General features: G+C 40.7%; 1 protein-coding gene across 2 annotated transcripts; it reads left to right on the top strand.

Moving 5' to 3' along the window:
• Positions 1-1,105: 1,105 nt before the first annotated feature.
• pde6b (phosphodiesterase 6B, cGMP-specific, rod, beta) lies at positions 1,106-17,214 on the top strand. 2 transcript variants are annotated; one of them, XM_061262949.1, is made up of 22 exons: positions 1,106-1,576; positions 4,607-4,759; positions 4,966-5,055; positions 5,633-5,773; positions 6,066-6,140; positions 6,454-6,518; positions 6,624-6,690; positions 6,823-6,870; positions 7,751-7,900; positions 8,480-8,623; positions 8,800-8,865; positions 9,568-9,714; positions 10,456-10,563; positions 10,937-11,046; positions 11,717-11,804; positions 11,949-12,049; positions 13,580-13,687; positions 14,132-14,195; positions 14,856-14,930; positions 15,075-15,158; positions 16,418-16,574; positions 17,003-17,214. In XM_061262949.1, exons 1-22 carry the CDS (start codon positions 1,106-1,108, stop codon positions 17,056-17,058), a joined length of 2,568 nt encoding a protein of 855 aa, XP_061118933.1. In that variant the 3' UTR covers positions 17,059-17,214. The 2 variants fall into 2 exon arrangements, with proteins under 2 accessions (XP_061118933.1, XP_061118934.1); XM_061262950.1 differs by having other exon boundaries at positions 16,418-16,581; positions 17,013-17,214.
• The last annotated feature ends 632 nt before the right edge of the window (positions 17,215-17,846 follow it).

Raw genomic sequence — 17,846 nt, 5'->3', positions numbered from 1 at the left:
TGGCCTGTTTCCATAAACACAGGCACACACACACACCTTTAATTTATCATAATAAAAATGGATGATAATAACAAAATGGATGATAATAACAAAAATACTTTCAAATGTATCATGGTTTTAAAACATTAGTCTATGACAGTATCATTGAATGAGGTTAACAAGGTACTGTATTGTCAATATAGTTTCCACCCATTTTAATGCACTATATTCCCTTCAACTCAACTGGTGATATGAAAAAATCTCACCTCAGAGGTCAGCTGGGGAGTCCCTATTTGTTTTCCAGATTTCAAAGAAGTTATTTCCTAAACATTTTTTAATTGTGCTGAACTTGTAGTACAGGGAGCCGTTCTGAAAATACACTTTGAAAAAAGTAAAATATGGTGAAATTGTACCTTGAACACTACTCCACAACAAAGGTGAAGGTTTTGACTATTTCCATATGTTGATAGCATTGTGTGTGTTTTCTGACTGTGATGCTGCTCTGGTACTCTGGAGGCCTGTGGTTGGGTGGTCTCCCATGGTGAGTGGGCAGTGCGGTGATGGAGCAGAGAATTTGGGTGCTGAGATAAGCAGCTAGTGGCCCAGCTAAATAGGGCTTAGGAATGAGGAGTGTGTTTTTAATAAGAACATAAAGAGCTTGTGAGTCAAAGGAAGCCAGCCAGGCGGAGTTACTGTGAGAACAGCACCAAGCAGAACGTCTTTCACAAACAACACTGTGGCCTAGAGGGGGTTCCATTTTCGGGAGCTCAAAGACCTTTTTTCGGGGGGAGATCCTTTTACCATATCATTTTTGTAGGACAAAGGTTTTTGAGGAGGGAAAAGGTCAGCACGGTGTGGGATTGGGCACCAGCTTTGGCACAGGTCACCTGATCAGTTTTGTGTGAGCAGATCCCGGTTCACCTTCAACACTATTAAGGGATCCTTGCTGATGCCAGTTGGATTGGAGTCGGGCTGTCCTGGCAGCTGCAGGTGTTTTTCTTACAAATAGGGTCTAAGAGCAACACTGTACACTTTTTGTCATTAATTAACGGATACCTTGTTTCATAACCTTCACTCGTTCCTGCAGCAGTCACTTTGGAGGGGGGCAAAAGATCCCTAATCCAAGATGAGTGTCACCAAGAAAGATGTACAAAAGTTCCTGGACGAAAACCCGGATTTTGCCAAAGTTTACTTCAGCAAGCAGCTGAAGCCGGGCTCCATCGCGGCCATGACGGGCCGGTTGGAATCCAAAGTGGACTTTGACACCTTCAAGGCCCTCAGTCAGGTGGAGGAGGGCGAGATCCTCTCGGACCTGGTGAACGACATGCAGGAGAGCGTCAACATGGAGAAGGTGGTCTTCAAGGTCCTCAAGAGAATCAGCTTCCTGATCTCCGCCGACCGGTGCAGCCTGTTCATGTACCGTCAGAGGAATGGCATTGCGGAGCTCGCCACGCGCCTCTTCAACGTGCACCAAGACGCCGTGCTGGAGGACTGCCTGGTGCACCCCGACTCCGAGATCGTCTTCCCCCTCGACATCGGGATCGTGGGCAATGTCGCCCAGACCAAGAAACATACCAATGTCAAGAATGTCTCTGAGGTAAGGCCTCTCCATCTATGCCGTGCGCTTTACATTTACTAAGACGCTGTTACTCGGAGTGACTTCAAATGTGAGGCAACATGATTGTATCCAAACTTCAATGTTATGGATGCAGACCTGATAACCCAACATAGAATAATGGCGTAGACTTAAAAATATGCTAAAACAGAAAAGGTGCTACCTACACAGCCACAGAACTACAGTAATCCAGTAATATGTGCTGGGGGTGGGGATGGAAGGGGAGGTGAGGTACAGTTTTAGCAGGGGTAAAGAGAGAGGGGATAATATATTTTAACCATTTTCTTTGTTAATAGGTATATTTCTTATATTATACTGTGTCCCACCCTAGCATTGAAAATTGCATTAAAACAGATTATTGTAATTTATCATAAAAGATTTCATGTAGTGAATGTGAATTTAGAGGAGGAATTTAGTGTAATGGACAGAAATATATTACAAACAACTTTGTATTCTGACACAGCAGTCATCACATTGAACAGTTTATCATCCACTTACAGTATATGATATTTTTCAAGCTATTTGCATTTGTTTTACAGTTCATGTAGTACTATTCACATAAAATATACTATAATAAAATAAAATAAAAATATAAACACACATTAAAAAAGAAAATATGCAATGGTGTCAATACATGTATGGAGGAACAGGAAATCCTCTTGCTATAATCTCACTTTCATATCCCATGACCCACTGTCATATTGAGGATTACAGCACCTCAGGGGACATTTACAGAGGTCAATAAAATCAGGAAATTATCCAAATGATCTGTTCAATATATTGCAGATCATTCAAAAGATAATACCATAATATTAGAGAAGACACACACATTTCATGCTATACTGACTCTGTATTCATATTAAATACAATCCAAGTGGTATTGAACCAGATTTTTACCATTATAATTCCAACTGTAAATGCAAAACTCAAAACCGAAATCTTAATTTGTGAGTACTTTCTGCTGAGTCCTTTCTGTTGAGTCCTTTCCGTTGAGTCCTTTCTGTTGAGTACTTTCTGTAGAGTACTTTCTGTTGAATACTTTCTGCTGAGTCCTTTCTGTTGAGTACTTTCTGTAGAGTACTTTCTGCTGAGCCCTTTCTGCTGAGTACTTTCTGTTGAGTACTTTCAGTAGAGTCCTTTCTGTTGAGTACTTTCTGTAGAGTCCTTTCTGTTGAGTACTTTCTGTGGAGTCCTTTCTGTTGGGACCATGCCATAAGGAGGGGCTGCAGGGAGCACAAATGTGATGGGACAACTGGTGAGAGATGCATGGTGTGGTCACCCTCTAGCCTAGTGGGTGGTTCAAGCCTTGGTGTAGCCACAATAAGATCCACACAGCTGTTGAGGTCCTTCAACAAGGCCCTTAACCCCACATTGCTCCAGGGGGGATTGTCCCCTGCTTAGTCTAATCAACTGTAAATCACTTTCGATAAAATGCGTCATGCGTCATTGCCTGAAGACAGAAAGGGGCAGAACCACTGGCAGCATAGCATAACTCTAAGACCATGCCAATGGGGGGGGGGGGGGCATCACACGACGAGGGGGATTCCCTCGCACTTTGTCATTCCTCAATTTGCAACTATCCTGCGATTTATGAGTGTTCGTCGATTTGCCACAGGATAATGCGATCATTTTAATTTTGCCTGTGGTACAGACCACTCAGACCACTTAGGTATCAGGGAGCAGGCAACACATTTAGGGAGACTCCTGGATCTTCCAGGAGAGGTGAGATGCCTGATAACAGAATGAAGGCAGCCGTAGGAAGCCAGTGATGGGTCTTCAAATGTAACATAACATGTGTGAACTTGAACTTGTGGCATTCTGCAAGAAGCCTGAAGGCACATGCCAGGAAGCCAGCCAGCAAGCCATTAGAGCAGTCCAGACAAGAGATTACCAGGGCTTATATTAAAAACTGTGTGTCCTCTTGGATGAGGAAGAGGTGGATTCTCCTGATGTTGTGAAGGGAGAAGGAGCACAGCCAGGCGGTTGCTGAAAGGTGTTCGGATCAGCTGGTCACATAGGGTCAAATGAAGATTATCGGCTGAGCGGGAGGGAGACACTGAGTTCTGTCTTCCCTCAGGATGAGCTTTCGGTGGTGAACTTCCAGTCTCATTTCTATTTTTTGGCTTTGTTGCTTTGCCAGTATGCTTGGGATCATTGTCTTGCAGTAGGGTGAAGTGTAGGCCAATCGATTTGGGGGTATTCTTCTATGCACAGAATTCATGATGCTGCTGAAATGAACATCATCAATGAAGATTAATTGAGCCAGAACTTGTGGCAGCCAGACATGCCCAGACCATAACATCCCCACCACCATATTACACAGATGAGGGGGGTATTTGGATCTTTGGAATTTCTGATCTGTCAGAAAGGTGTTTGGGGTTTTTCTTCATTATGGGGAGAATTCTTTGGTCATCAGCTGCAGTGGCCTTCCTACCAGGCCGTTTGTCATTACTAAGCTCACCAGTGCTCTCTTTCTTCTAAATTATCTTACAAAGAATTAATTTTGGTAAGCCCAGTGCCTATGTCCCTGACTGTGTTTCATTATTTCTCAGCCTGATAATAACTTCCTTGACTTTCACTTGCACAGGTGTGGTCCCCATGTTGATAAACGCCAATAACAAAGCAAATCAAAAGCCTACAATCAAGACTAGATACAGGAAGCTCCTTCATACCTGCATTAAGGAAGCAATTGAACACACCTGACTAATCAGAAACACCTGCAAAGCCATTTGTGCCAAACATTGTGGTGCCCTGAAACGGGAGGGACTAAGTGCTGAAATTTTGAAAATCTAAGATTGTGCAGTACATGGTAATCATGGTAATCTCTATAGTCACCAACATGTGTTTGTGAATTTAAAAAGAGCAGTACTTGCCCTTAATTGCAAAAAATTGAATGTTCTGGCAGCACAATCAGCTTCAGATTAATCAAAAAAGCAACCAGGCTTACAATTTTTCACATTTCCTTTTGTTTTATTTTTTTGTGTTTTCTTTTTTTGTTCCCTGTCACCCCAGAACAGTTATTTTAGTCCGTTTGTTGACGAACTGACGGACTATACCACCCGGAACATCCTAGCAACACCCATAATGAATGGAAAAGATGTGGTGGCAGTTGTTATGGCAGTCAACAAGATGAATGGACCCCATTTCACAGATGAGGATGAGGATGTGAGTACTGAATATTCGTATATGGGATCACACCTTTGATGTGTGTCATGTTGTGGAGGCAGAAACTCTGGGGGTTTTCAAGACCAGGCTGATGTGGCAATACTACTAAGTATTAGGTGCACCATGCTGGTCTGACCAAGTGCTTTGTTTTGGTCACACTGTTCCTGAGGGGTCTCACCCAACATGTCAACTCTTTTGTCTTGCAGCTTTTTTTAAAGTATCTGAGCTTTGCCACTTTGAACCTAAAGATCTTCCAGCTGAACTACCTCCACGGCTGTGAGACAAGACGAGGCATGGTGGGTACAGAAATAACTGATTCACCGATTAATAAAACATTTTTGTAAAATGTAAATATGTTTTCTCTGTGATCATGAGAAAAGTCTGGCAGTCCTTCACATATTCCGTTGCGTTGCCACCTTGATCTTTGTTTTTGTGTACTGATCCACAAATTTCAGGAAGTTCTTGCAATTTAAATTCAAGAACATTCCAGGTGAATTATCATTATGGCTGTGAGGTAACATTATGAGGACAACATTCCCCAAATACATGTATTGTTCCAAACAACTTTGTTCAAAGTATTTAAATATTTAAAAGCAATAAACCTTAACATAATGATTTAAAATGATGTTAAAAAGACATTCAGGTAAGTGGGTCAATTCTTATGTTTACCCATAAAATGTCTTATCTGTGCTACACTTAACTAAAGGCTAAAGTGTTGCAAAACATGCACTGAGCTGTTGAGTAGGTTTTTTTTGTTGCGGCAAATAAAATCAATTTGGAATTGAGTGTCTAGGACAAACTATAGATTAGATCAGCTCATCTGGAGTCTGCCAGTGTGATTGTGACCATGTCCCTGGTTCTGTCCCTGGCCAGGTCCTGCTGTGGTCAGCCAACAAGGTGTTTGAAGAGCTGACTGACATTGAGCGACAGTTTCACAAGGCCTTGTACACAGTGAGAGCATACCTGAACTGTGACAGGTACTCAGTGGGCCTTCTGGACATGACCAAGGAAAAGGTGTGTGTGCATTTCCTGTGAATGACATCATGGCACATCCTGAATACTGCAAACATATCTAGTCTAAGCAGTTCATCTTTCCAAACTTTCAAACTCATATTTGTCATATTTATTCACATATTAGCTCATTCATATATCTCATTCTGACTTAGTTTACTCCTGCTTTGAGACTAGATTTCCTATCTAGAAATTTCCAGATACATTTTGAGTCCTATTTATTCTTCAAATGTTTATGGTAAGAGAATTGATTAAATTGATAACCGTGGTAATGGCAGTACTGATGGCCCTGCAGGAATTCTTTGACGTTTGGCCGGTGCTGATGGGCGAGCAACCTCCCTACTCCGGGCCTGTCACTCCTGATGGGAGGGTGAGTGTGAAACACCGCCAACACTCCTCCTTTCACTCTTTTATTTCATTCATCAGCTTTCTTTTTTATTCTTTTATTCATTTATTTTTATTTCATTTATCAAACAACAGCCCACATTTCAGATTTGGGTGGGGTCCGGGTTTTACTATCTGGCTAAATCTTACTTGGTTGAAAAGGCCCTTGGGTGACATTTTAACATTATTATATGTCACAAGAAATGCTACAATAACTGAAAATAACTGAAAATAACTGAAAATAGCTGATATTTAGATGTCAGTAGCATCTGGTGCCTCATTTCATTTTGTCATTTCAGGAAATTATCTTCTACAAGGTCATTGATTATATTCTACATGGAAAAGAAGAGATCAAAGTCATTCCGTGGGTTCTTTTCTTTCTTTTTCTCTCTTTTGTTCATCTTGCATTCTTGTATTAATTCCTCTGATTTTATTCTTATTTGTAATCTATTTTTCTTCTTCTCAACAGAACTCCACCTGCAGATCACTGGGCGTTAGCAAGTGGGCTACCCACATATGTTGCAGAGAGTGGTTTTGTAAGTTTATCGTCTAATGTTACTAACATACGCACATAAATGGGCATACTGTAAAAGTGGCTTAAATAGTGATGTCATGACTATTTCATGTGTGGTGTTTTATAAAAACAAATCCTTCCTGTGATCTTACAGATCTGCAATATCATGAACGCACCATCAGAAGACATGTTCAATTTTCAGGTAAAAAATATAAAATACAAATGTAATAAAAACAATTTGAGGTAGGCATTGCTTTGATCTTCTATTCTAACTGCTAAAGCAGAGTATTTTCTATATCCTGCATGGAAAAGTCTGTAACTCTCTGCAAACACAGTTTGCATTTAAATAAAAATGAAGGACAAATGTTGATCGGATACAAACCAATGCAAACTGCAGTTGCAGTAGTAGTAGTAGTATCACATTAGGCAGGGTACATTAGGCAGCTTCAAAACTGTAGTTGATTAAATCAATGATCGTTTCCTATTCCTATATTACTAATAAAAAACTATCATGGTATACACGTACATATACTCACCAAGCACTTTATTAGGAACATTTTTACTTTATTATGCCTACTTATTAATGCGATTATCTAATTGGCCAATTGTGCGGCAGAATGGGGGAAAATGTGATCTAAGTGACTTTGACCGTGGAATGAGTGTTGGTGGTTTCTCAGAAACTGCTGATCTCCTGGGATTTTCACACACACTAGACAGAAACGCCTTGTTAATGAGAGACGCCAGAGGAGAATGGCCATACTAGTCAAAGCTGACAGGAAGGTATCAGTAATGCAAGTTGCCACACATTACAACAGTGGTATGCAGAAGAGCATCTCTGAACACACAACACATCATATCTCTAAATGGATAGGCTACAGCAGTAGAAGTCTAATACATACCCAATAAAGTGCTCACTGAGTGTATATGATAGTTACTGTATACTATTACAATATAATTATTACTTTATAAGTGTTGTTCTAACAATTACTAGGAGGTTCTGCTATAGTGGCAACAGAAAATTCAAAGGTTACAGCATGATTTGTGAGGTGCGGGGTCAATATTATAATTATTTTGTGATGCAGACAGAAGCCCTGGATGGTAGTGGCTGGACCATAAAGAACGTGCTGTCTGTACCCATCGTCAACAAGAAGGAAGAGATTGTGGGCGTGGCCACATTTTATAACAGGAAGGATGGCAAGCCATTTGATGAACAGGATGAGGTCATCATGGAGGTAATGCTTCATGTTGATAGGCCAGTCTGTCAGATTTCTAAAGGGGGAATTCTCCTATGATTATAGAAGTTACTGAATAATTTTCCACAGATTTTAACAGCATTTCAAATATATGTCTTTTGAAGTATGTATTTACATTAATGTATTTCATATGTGATATAATTGGCTGTTTTGTCTTGCTAATACATCTGTAAAAGCCTGCAAAAAACATCCCCCATTGTGGCTGGAATAGAGATGCATTTATCTGTGAGGTTATTTTCAGTATTGTGTAAGAACAAACATTTTAGGATAGTTTTGCCCCATTCACACTAAACAGTAGGCAGTAGGACAAAGTAAATAGAAAATCAAACAATTTTCTGAAAATGGAATAAACAGAGATAACCTCCATGACCCTTGTGTTCCTTTTAAACATTTCCTCATTGCTTCGTCACATACTTGTAGACTTAAGGGTGGAAGGGAGAATTTAAGGCCCACCATTTTGTATAGTTTTTGTGACCCTTCCTGCTTAACTACCTGGAGGCACTTCCTGATAAGCTGAGACCGTGACCAGATGAGCTAAGGTCCTCGCTCTCTCCTCAGTCTCTCACACAGTTCCTGGGCTGGTCTGTGCTCAACACAGACACCTATGACAAGATGAACAAGCTGGAAAACAGGAAGGACATTGCACAGGACATGGTGCTCTACCATGTCAAATGCCGTGATGATGAGATACAGGCCATCTTGGTAGGTTTTCAGTCGAAGCGAAACAGAATTATGAGAGAATTAAAATCCATAGTAAAGCATTCATTCCTGGCTTGGTGATTAATTTTTTTATTTTTGCACTTTTTTCTTCTGTTGTCATATATTTTTGCACAGTTTTGCTTGGTTGTGATGCAGGGATGTTTCTATTTTCTTTGTAGAAAACACGGGAAATCTTTGACAGGGAGCCTGCAGACTGCGAAGAGGATGAGCTTTTACAAATCCTGGTAACTATACTTTTATTATTATACTGCAAACTGTTTTTTATGTTTGTTTGTTTTTTGTAAAGGCCTACAGCTTACTCCCAACATAATTATTTTGGTGGCCTGTATAACGCAATGTTTTCATCCAGTATTTGTGTTCTAGAGTGAGTGTTAAGACACTCCTTACACACAGCCACGTCAATGTAAATGTAAACAAATAACCAAAAAAGAGTTTAGTGAAATTAAAAATAAAAACCCTGATAAAAAGTTTAAAACACAAAAGGGGAGCTGGGAGATCACAAAATGGCAAGGCATAGGGGGCAAACCTGAGGTACTGGACATGCTACAGGAACTAGGGTAAGATGAAAGAAAGGGAAAATATGTGAGAACTACCTGTAGCACAAACCGATGTGAAAAGATGAGTTCATCTCAATTTGAATGTTCAGGCTGAATCTGCATTGTCAATATGGATTGTAATTCTTTTTCCAGAATAGGCAGCCAAAACAATGTACAAGATTTCTTACAAAAAATTGCCATTGCATTTTTAGGATAACATTAAATTTAAAACAGAAATAAATGTAAAAAATAAAATTGAAATTGAAAGCACAAGCTGCTAAACCATGCTAAATCATGCTTTCTGCAAAATACGTTATGAATATGCATGACTAATTTGGTTATGATATGAAGCAAGTAACATAACCAATTTCAACTATATCATTTTTTCAGAAACAAGAACTGCCAGGCCCCAGAAAGTTTGAGATCTATGAGTTCCGGTTCTCTGACTTTGACTGCACAGAGCTGGAGCTGGTAAAGTGTGGCATTCAGATGTACTATGAGGTCGGTGTGGTCAAGAAGTTCCAGATTCCACAAGAGGTAACAGAAGATATAGAACATTATGTAGGCAGAAATTACTGAATTATTGTATGTAAAAAAAATTTGACTGAAACAATCTATTCAAAATAAATTAGAATAGTATTTTTATGAATTTGTATTTCACTACTTGAATGGGGTGGCCTGTAGCGTAGTGGCGACTGGGACAGGCAAGGTTGGGGGTTCAAATCCCGGTGTAGCCACACTGAGATCCACACAGCCGTTGGGCCCTTGAGCAAGGCCCTTAACCCTGCATTGCTCCAGGGGAGGATTGTCTCCTGCTTAGTCTAATCAACTCTACGTCTCTCTGGATAAGAGCGTCTGCCAAATGCCAATAATGTAATGTAATGTAATGTCATTATTTTCAATGAATTGAATTTCAAATTCAAATTCAATTGTTACAGTTTACTTTCTGCTGCCACATTTCCATCCGCAATATTGGCCCTTAGACCCCCGGGCAGCCATGCCTCTACCATCAGCACCAGGAAAAAAAAAATAAGTAGGGCATGATAGTCCAATTATTGTGTTTTATTTGTAGTTTCCGGATTCAATCAACATTTGTTTTTGATTTTTTCAGTTTTGCAGTTAAAAGCAAGATTTTTTTTTTCTTCAGTCTGGCGAGTTCACTAAAATTAAGTTACCAAGCTTATTGAGCCACCCTTGAAGCTTTTTTAACAAGCCATGAACATAATTATACAGTATACATTATTCAGAGAACATACGCCACTTTTTTGTCTTTAACAGGTTTTAGTGCGATTCATGTACTCCCTCAGCAAAGGCTACAGGAGAATTACCTACCACAACTGGCGGCATGGCTTCAATGTCGGACAAACCATGTTCACTTTATTAACGGTATGTAAACATTCGGTCAATACAGTGTGTATTAGTACAGAATGGAATTGCATTATGTGGAAAGGACATGTACTAGACTGTATCTGTACTAACAATCCTGGTAAATACACTGTTGCTCAAGGATCATGAACTTCAGGGCTGAGAACTACGGGTTTTCCACCCACCCTTTAACTGGGAGTCAGGTGTGTTTAGCCAATCAGAAGCAATAATTGCACCGTTAATTAGCTGGGAGAAAAGAAAACCAGGGCTTGATTTGGACTTGATGGCCACATTTGATTATCCCTGCTGTGGATGATGTACACTAACAAGCTTGAAAAATATACTGCAAAGGATGTGCACTGACAGAGCTCTCGGTGTTTGCTATGGGAGGTAGACAGGGCAGCTGAAACGGTACTACACTGATCTGGAGGTGATGGCCATGATCACTGCTGGGTTTCTGCATGACATTGACCACAGGGGCACCAATAACCTCTACCAGGTGAAGTGAGTATGTCTTTCAACTCTTCTTCTTTGACCATTTTCAGTCTGGCTGTGTCTTGCTCAAGGTGGAGGTGGAAAATACAGGTCCAGATTCTTCAGCCAGGAGGTAGAAATACCTAGTGAAATCAGCTGGCTGAGTTAATTTGTGGAAGAAACAGGACATTTACTTTCTGACCCTTGGACTTTCCATCTCTGGTCTTACATACTCAAGGGCTCAATTGCAATATTTGGTAAACTAAACCTGGCATCTTTCTGATCTCAGGATCTTTGGAAAATTGGACATTCTGTCATTGTAATTAGACTCTCATTTAGTCATTAATGAGTTGTAATGGTGCCTGTTCATGATATAAAAAGTTTTTTTTCTTATATTGTGTTATGCATTTATTGTATGATGATGCCTATGTGCAATTTGCCAAGCCTCAATGCCAGCATCTGACAAACTGACAATAAGCTTCATAAACACTATATTGCTTGATCAAAAACATCTACATTGATTCATTAAGATTTTAGGTGTCTGAATCTTTTCCAAATCAGGACCTGTTATTATAGTGCACGTCACAATTTATTGCATACTACTGAGGACTAACAGAGCAAAAGGAATTTACCACATGTACGTCCTTGCATTACAGTATTTGTTTTTGTGTGTGTGTGTGTGTGTGTGTGCTAATGGCAGATCGCTAAACCCTCTTGCAAAGCTTCATGGATCGTCTATTCTGGAGAGGCACCATTTAGATTTCGGAAAGTTTTTGCTGGGGCAAGAGGTAAGTTTTGCCTTCCATTTGTGTCATGTAATTTTTACCATGTAAAAAACCATTTAATGTGGAATACATGTCTTATGGAAAGGTGACTATTTTGTTAATCATGTGCCCTAACTGTTCCACACACACTCCCTCCCCGCCCCCCAGTCCTTGAATATTTTCCAGAACCTCAACAGACGACAGGTGGAGCACGTCTTCCACCTGATAGACATTGCCATCATAGCAACAGATCTGGCACTGTACTTCAAGTAAGTGTTGTCAGAGTTTGGCTTTATTTCTCATGCCCTGCATCAAATCAGGGATCCTATGTATCATGATGAATCCAAAAAAGCTGATTTTTCAGGCTGTGAATATTTCACAGGGGGCACAAATACATTGAGTTTTTTGGCTGAAAATTCTCTCTGGTTATCTGCTGTCCAAGCATAGATGCTCTCGAGATGAGTGAGTGTGTGTGTGTCAACATCAGATATTGTTGTGCCTTCCTCAACTTACAGTACAGTACATCTAGTAGATTCTATCCAACCATGGCCAAATACTTTAATCACTGTGAAGCTGGGAAGCTGGTATAATTAGATGCTTCAGATCCCAGATGCTTTTTAATGAAACAAGCGTGAAATTACATAAAATAGTATTATTCTGAATATTTGTGAAAACAGAACAACAAAGAGTTTTACAGGTATGTGTTTGAAAAGAGCAATTCTCCCAGCCCTGGATATTGCATACCCAAGCAGTTTCATGTCTATGCAGTAGAAACAAGTGCAATCCCTGCCTTCTGGTCCTTTTGGCTGGCTCAATTACACCAGGGAAGATCATTCTTATGAAAATACTCTCATGAAAGTATTTGAATCCAAAACAATCTCGTATTTGACCCAGGTCTGCTTAACACCTGTTTGCTTGATGTTTTGTCACTGCTGTGCCATTATATCACAGAGATTCATTCATTCATTCATTCATTCATTATCCTAACCCGCTTATCCTGAACAGGGTTGCAGGGGGGCTGGAGCCTATCCCAGCATACATTGGGCGAAAGGCAGGAATACACCCTGGACAGGTCGCTAGTCCACACAGGGCACACACACCATTCACTCACACACTCATACCTACGGGCAATTTAGACTCTCCAATCAGCCTAACCTGCATGTCTTTGGACTGTGGGGGGAATTGTGGGGCGACATGGCCCAGACAGTAAGAGCAGTCGTCTGGCAGTCGGAGGGTTGCCGGTTCGATCCCCCGCCCGGGCTGTGTCGAAGTGTCCCTGAGCAAGACACCTAACGCTTTGGATAAAGGTGCTATATAAATGCCAACCATTTACCATTTACCAAACCGGAGTACCCGGAGGGAACCCACGCAGACACGGGGAGAACATGCAAACTCCGCACAGAGAGGCCCCAGCCGACAGGGATTCGAACCCAGGACCTCCTTGCTGTGAGGCGGCAGTACTGCCCACTGCACCATCCGTGCCGCCCATCACAGAGATTTTATTTTTTTAATTATACATACTGGTATAGTACAATGATGATTGGAAATTTCCCACAGCTCTTAATCACGAAGCATGTTTGCTATTAGTACTTGTATATAATACTGGCTGTCTGAGGCTGTCATATAAATCTGCCAAATTGCATTGTCATTACAGTATGTTATCCATTATTTCCACTTTCAGCACAAACACAACTTCTGTGGTCCGCGCTTTCAGAAAAAGGCTGAAAATAGCACACCGTTTCCTCACTCATTATCTGCCTTCCAACAGTTACATGTTTGTATTTGGTTTGCCCTTACAGAAAGAGGACAATGTTCCAGAAAATAGTTGACCTCTCAGAGACCTATGAAGACGAGAAGAAGTGGGTGGATTTCATGTCCTTGGAGACGACGAGGAAAGAGATTGTGATGTGAGTGGACACACTAATGCATGCTGTTACTAGAGTGGTAAACCATCGATACACTAATGCAATGCTGTTACTAGAGTGGTAAACCATTGACACACTAATGCAATGCTATTACTAGACTGGTAGACCATTGATACACTAATGTAATGCTGTTACTAGACTGGTAAACCATTGATACACTATTACAATGCTGTTACTAGACTGGTAAACATTCATACACTTTCTTTTTTTAAATAGTTATACATTACTTTATTAATACGGTCTCAGAACTGTTAAAACAAACTGTAATTAAAAAATGGCTAAATAGTGACACACTATTCTAAAATGAAATAAACACATGCCACAAATATACAAAGTAAAATATAGTTTTCCTGGTTTTAAAATAATGTTTGGCTCTGAATAAAATAAAATAAAATAATCAATCATGTTGGGGTTTTGCTCCTACAGGGCAATGATGATGACAGCATGTGACCTGTCAGCTATCACCAAACCCTGGGAGGTACAGAGCAAGGTAAGGAACTCCTCTCTGAACCAATGAGAGACTACGGAGTGCTACTGCTATCTTCTCTGTTGATATGAATGCAACAGTATTTCTGTTGTGATAAGGACCTTACATAGACATGGCTGTTCAGACGTTTACACGGTTGTAGTTGTAGTTCTGTTCAGACGTTGACGCGGTTGTAGCTGTAGTCCTGTTCGGACATTGACACGGTTGTAGTTGTAGTCCTGTACGGACGTTTACACGGTTGTAGTTGTAGTCCTGTTCGGACATTTACACGGTTGTAGTTGTAGTCCTGTTTGGACGTTGACACGGTTGTAGCTGTAGTCCTGTTTGGACGTTTACACGGTTGTAGCTGTAGTCCTGTTCGGACGTTTACACGGTTGTAGTTGTAGTCCTGTTCGGACGTTTACACGGTTGAAGTTGTAGTCCTGTTTGGACGTTTATGCGGTTGTATCTGTAGTCCTGTTCAGACATTGACGCGGTTGTAGCTGTAGTCCTGTTCGGACATTGACGCGGTTGTAGCTGTAGTCCTGTTTGGACATTGACGCGGTTGTAGCTGTAGTCCTGTTCGGACATTGACGCGGTTGTAGCTGTAGTCCTGTTCGGACATTGACATGGTTGTAGCTGTAGTGCTGTTTGGACATTGACAAACAGCTTGGCCATCCGTAGGTGGCTCTCTCTGTGGCGGCGGAGTTCTGGGAGCAAGGCGACCTGGAGAGGACTGTTCTGGAGCAGCAGCCCATTGTGAGTGTCTTTTATTCTATGAGTGTGAGGAAAAGAGAACTGTGTGTGTGTGTGTGTGTGTGTGTGTGTGTGTGTGTGTGTGTGTGTGTGTTTGTGTTTGTGTGTGTATGTGTGTTCCATGATCTTTCCCTCTCCACCTTTCAGCCCATGATGGACAGAAACAAGGCTCACGAACTGCCAAAGCTCCAGTGTGGTTTCATCGACTTTGTCTGCACCTTTGTCTACAAGGTACACAAAGCTCATAATGGTCATGCTTCATCTGTATTACCACCTAAAATTGGAAAATATGCACTGTACAGCTTCCAACTGTCCAACCGTCTGGTGTATCCTTCGCTGTTCAAATAAATGATGAATGCAATTGTGTATTAGATAATTTCATGGCTTTTGAATCAATACTTGCTGACAGTTTGAGTATCAAAAGGTAACAGGGCGCCCATGGTCAAGGGAGTAGTGACATACATGACGACTTCTGGTAGAGACAGTGAATTTACTTCAGAATTTACAGTGTAAAAAAATTATTGATGAATAAAATAAATAAATAAATGTTCAACAGCCATGAATCAATTAAAAATAATATGTCAGAAATGGACAAGAGTATGAGTATAAAGGCATCATGGAAGCATTATATACTACATTGAATCCAACGTGTAACCTATGACATGCAATACACCCCTCTGACTGGCTCAAACTTGACTCTAACAAACTTGCAGTGCCCATGAAGATGAGTCAAAAAATTTCAAAATCATTGAGATGACAGCAATTATCTAACAAAAGTGGGAATGTGATGTCATGTAATGTAAAGCCCTAAAGCATCGATTGGGGAAAGACCACCAATACCAAAATAAAGACCAATGCACAGAATTTGCCATCAAACACACAAACAAAGCCATACAAAAGATCAAGTCAGAGATAGGAAGACCATTATGTCTTACAGAAATAAACCAGCTTGTGCACGCTTCAACAACAGCGATTATAGGAACTACTGGAAATATACCCAGACAATGACAGAAAAGTAAGGCAAAACACCTGGAAGATAGAGAAAGTGAGGAGGAAACTATGCGGAGACCTGTCACTATTGTGTGAAAGCTGCAAAGAAGTTCTATCGATACTAACAGTGCTAACAGAGGTCACGTTAGCACAGAATTCTTCATTCTTTACACAGATAAAGAGTGCCAAAAGGTCCATTGTTTGGACCCTATTCTATAGATGTATTATAGGACACAAGACATTTCATGTATTATTCATTATAATACTAATAATAAAAAAATCTAATAAATAAATAACTATTTGCAAAAGAACTTTCCAACAATGAATACTAGACCAGTTTATTGGGTCTAACCTGATTTTAATGTGAAGAGAAACACCCTGTAGCTCTGCTACTGGCCACATTTTGCTGAAACTTCCGGAACAAATGTGATTGTGGTCCACTTGTGTGTGTCATATTAATTGACCCTTCATCGCGAACAATCCTCCTTCTCGTCCGACAGGAGTTCTCCCGGTTCCACCCAGCCATCCAGCCCATGTTTGATGGCATCTTGAACAACAGGAAAGAGTGGAAGGCAAAGCAGGAGGAATTTGAGGCCAGGGTGAAGGCCATGGAGGAGGAGAGGGCAACGAGGGAGGCGGCAGTCACGGCCAAAAAAAGTAGGGAGTCAAGTATGCCGTGCCATTCCGTGTATCCAAAGAACCGATAAGGAGCGATGAGGTTGCACGGTCTCACAGAGATGTCACCAGACATTGAGTGGCTTGCCAGGTCATTTTGTAGAGGCAGAGATTGTTACCCTCTAATGGCACATTCTGTCCTGAGCAGGCCCATCTTTCAGGCATTCCTAGGGCAGGCAAAGTATCGGTCGGGTAAAGGAATGCTTTTATTCTCTTATTGTGATATAAGGCGAATGGTTTCACATGTTCAACAGTCTCAATTTATCAAGTGATTGGCAGAAACAAAAACCACAGGGGGGCCCGATGACTACTGCTCTCAGTTTATGTTTCGGTAAATGACAAGCCAAGATGGATAAAACATCCTGAAACAACTGTGTTCTAATGATTTTGTGTCATTCTGTACTCCATAGCTGCTAATAGTCAACAAAATGGCGGCTCTGGGTCCAAGACATGCTCAGTCTGCTAGAGGTCCGTGATGGGCATAACCTGAGGGACACACTGTGGACGACATGTCCATTCAGTCTGACTGCACAAGGGATGGATATGCCTCGTCCCCCTCAGAAAAACAGGACCCACGCCGGACTTCAACCTGACACAGCCACACGACCACGTTGGCTCTGCCGTCGCCAAGGTTACAGCTCATTCCTCGCCTTTACCAGAAGGCATTCCCTCAGAATTTAACTCATTGAATATATATTAAAAATTTTTTAAAAGAGATTACATTTCCAGGTCTTACCAATCAAAGTCACTGGTAACAACATGATTGTTTATATCCCCCTATCGGTCAGTTATTTAGGAAGAACCCTGTATATGACTAGGTGGTGTGTTTTTAACTCAGCAGTTATGACCTAGTTTGTTTGTTTTTTTAATCTAAAAATGCATGCAACTATATTCATGTACATAGACTGCTGTGCCACAGATATCTTGTTTGATGGCACAACAAATACAAATAATTTATACATAATTATATAATTCTATATCTCATTGAGATAAGTTGAATTGGGCTCCTCCAGGAATGAGTACAGATCCTGTGGGAGTCAGACATTTCATTGCTAGACTCTAGATTTAGAATGTGGTTGAAATATTTTGGTTTAACTATGCATTTTACAAATTATTGTATTTTTTCACGACAATCACCGCAACTTATTGTGGTTCACAATCCTTCCGGTCATAAAACATTTACATTAGAAGAAAAGTACAGTAGATCTAGAATGTCTGCACTTTAAATGACAGGTTGTACAGTATTTATTGTAT

Source organism: Conger conger, chromosome 12 (assembly GCF_963514075.1).
Source record: "Conger conger chromosome 12, fConCon1.1, whole genome shotgun sequence".
Lineage (NCBI taxonomy): Eukaryota > Metazoa > Chordata > Actinopteri > Anguilliformes > Congridae > Conger > Conger conger.
Note: the sequence above shows the minus strand (reverse complement) of the source record. Positions and strands in the feature narration are given on the sequence as shown.

Excerpts from the sequence above, each read along its gene's own strand:
- pde6b (XM_061262949.1), top strand. The coding sequence starts at position 1,106 with ATGAGTGTCACCAAGAAAGATGTACAAAAGTTCCTGGACGAAAACCCG. Across the intron at positions 6,519-6,623 it reads GAAGAGATCAAAGTCATTCC|AACTCCACCTGCAGATCACT; the intron begins GTGGGTTCTTTT and ends TCTTCTCAACAG. Across the intron at positions 6,691-6,822 it reads ATGTTGCAGAGAGTGGTTTT|ATCTGCAATATCATGAACGC; the intron begins GTAAGTTTATCG and ends GTGATCTTACAG.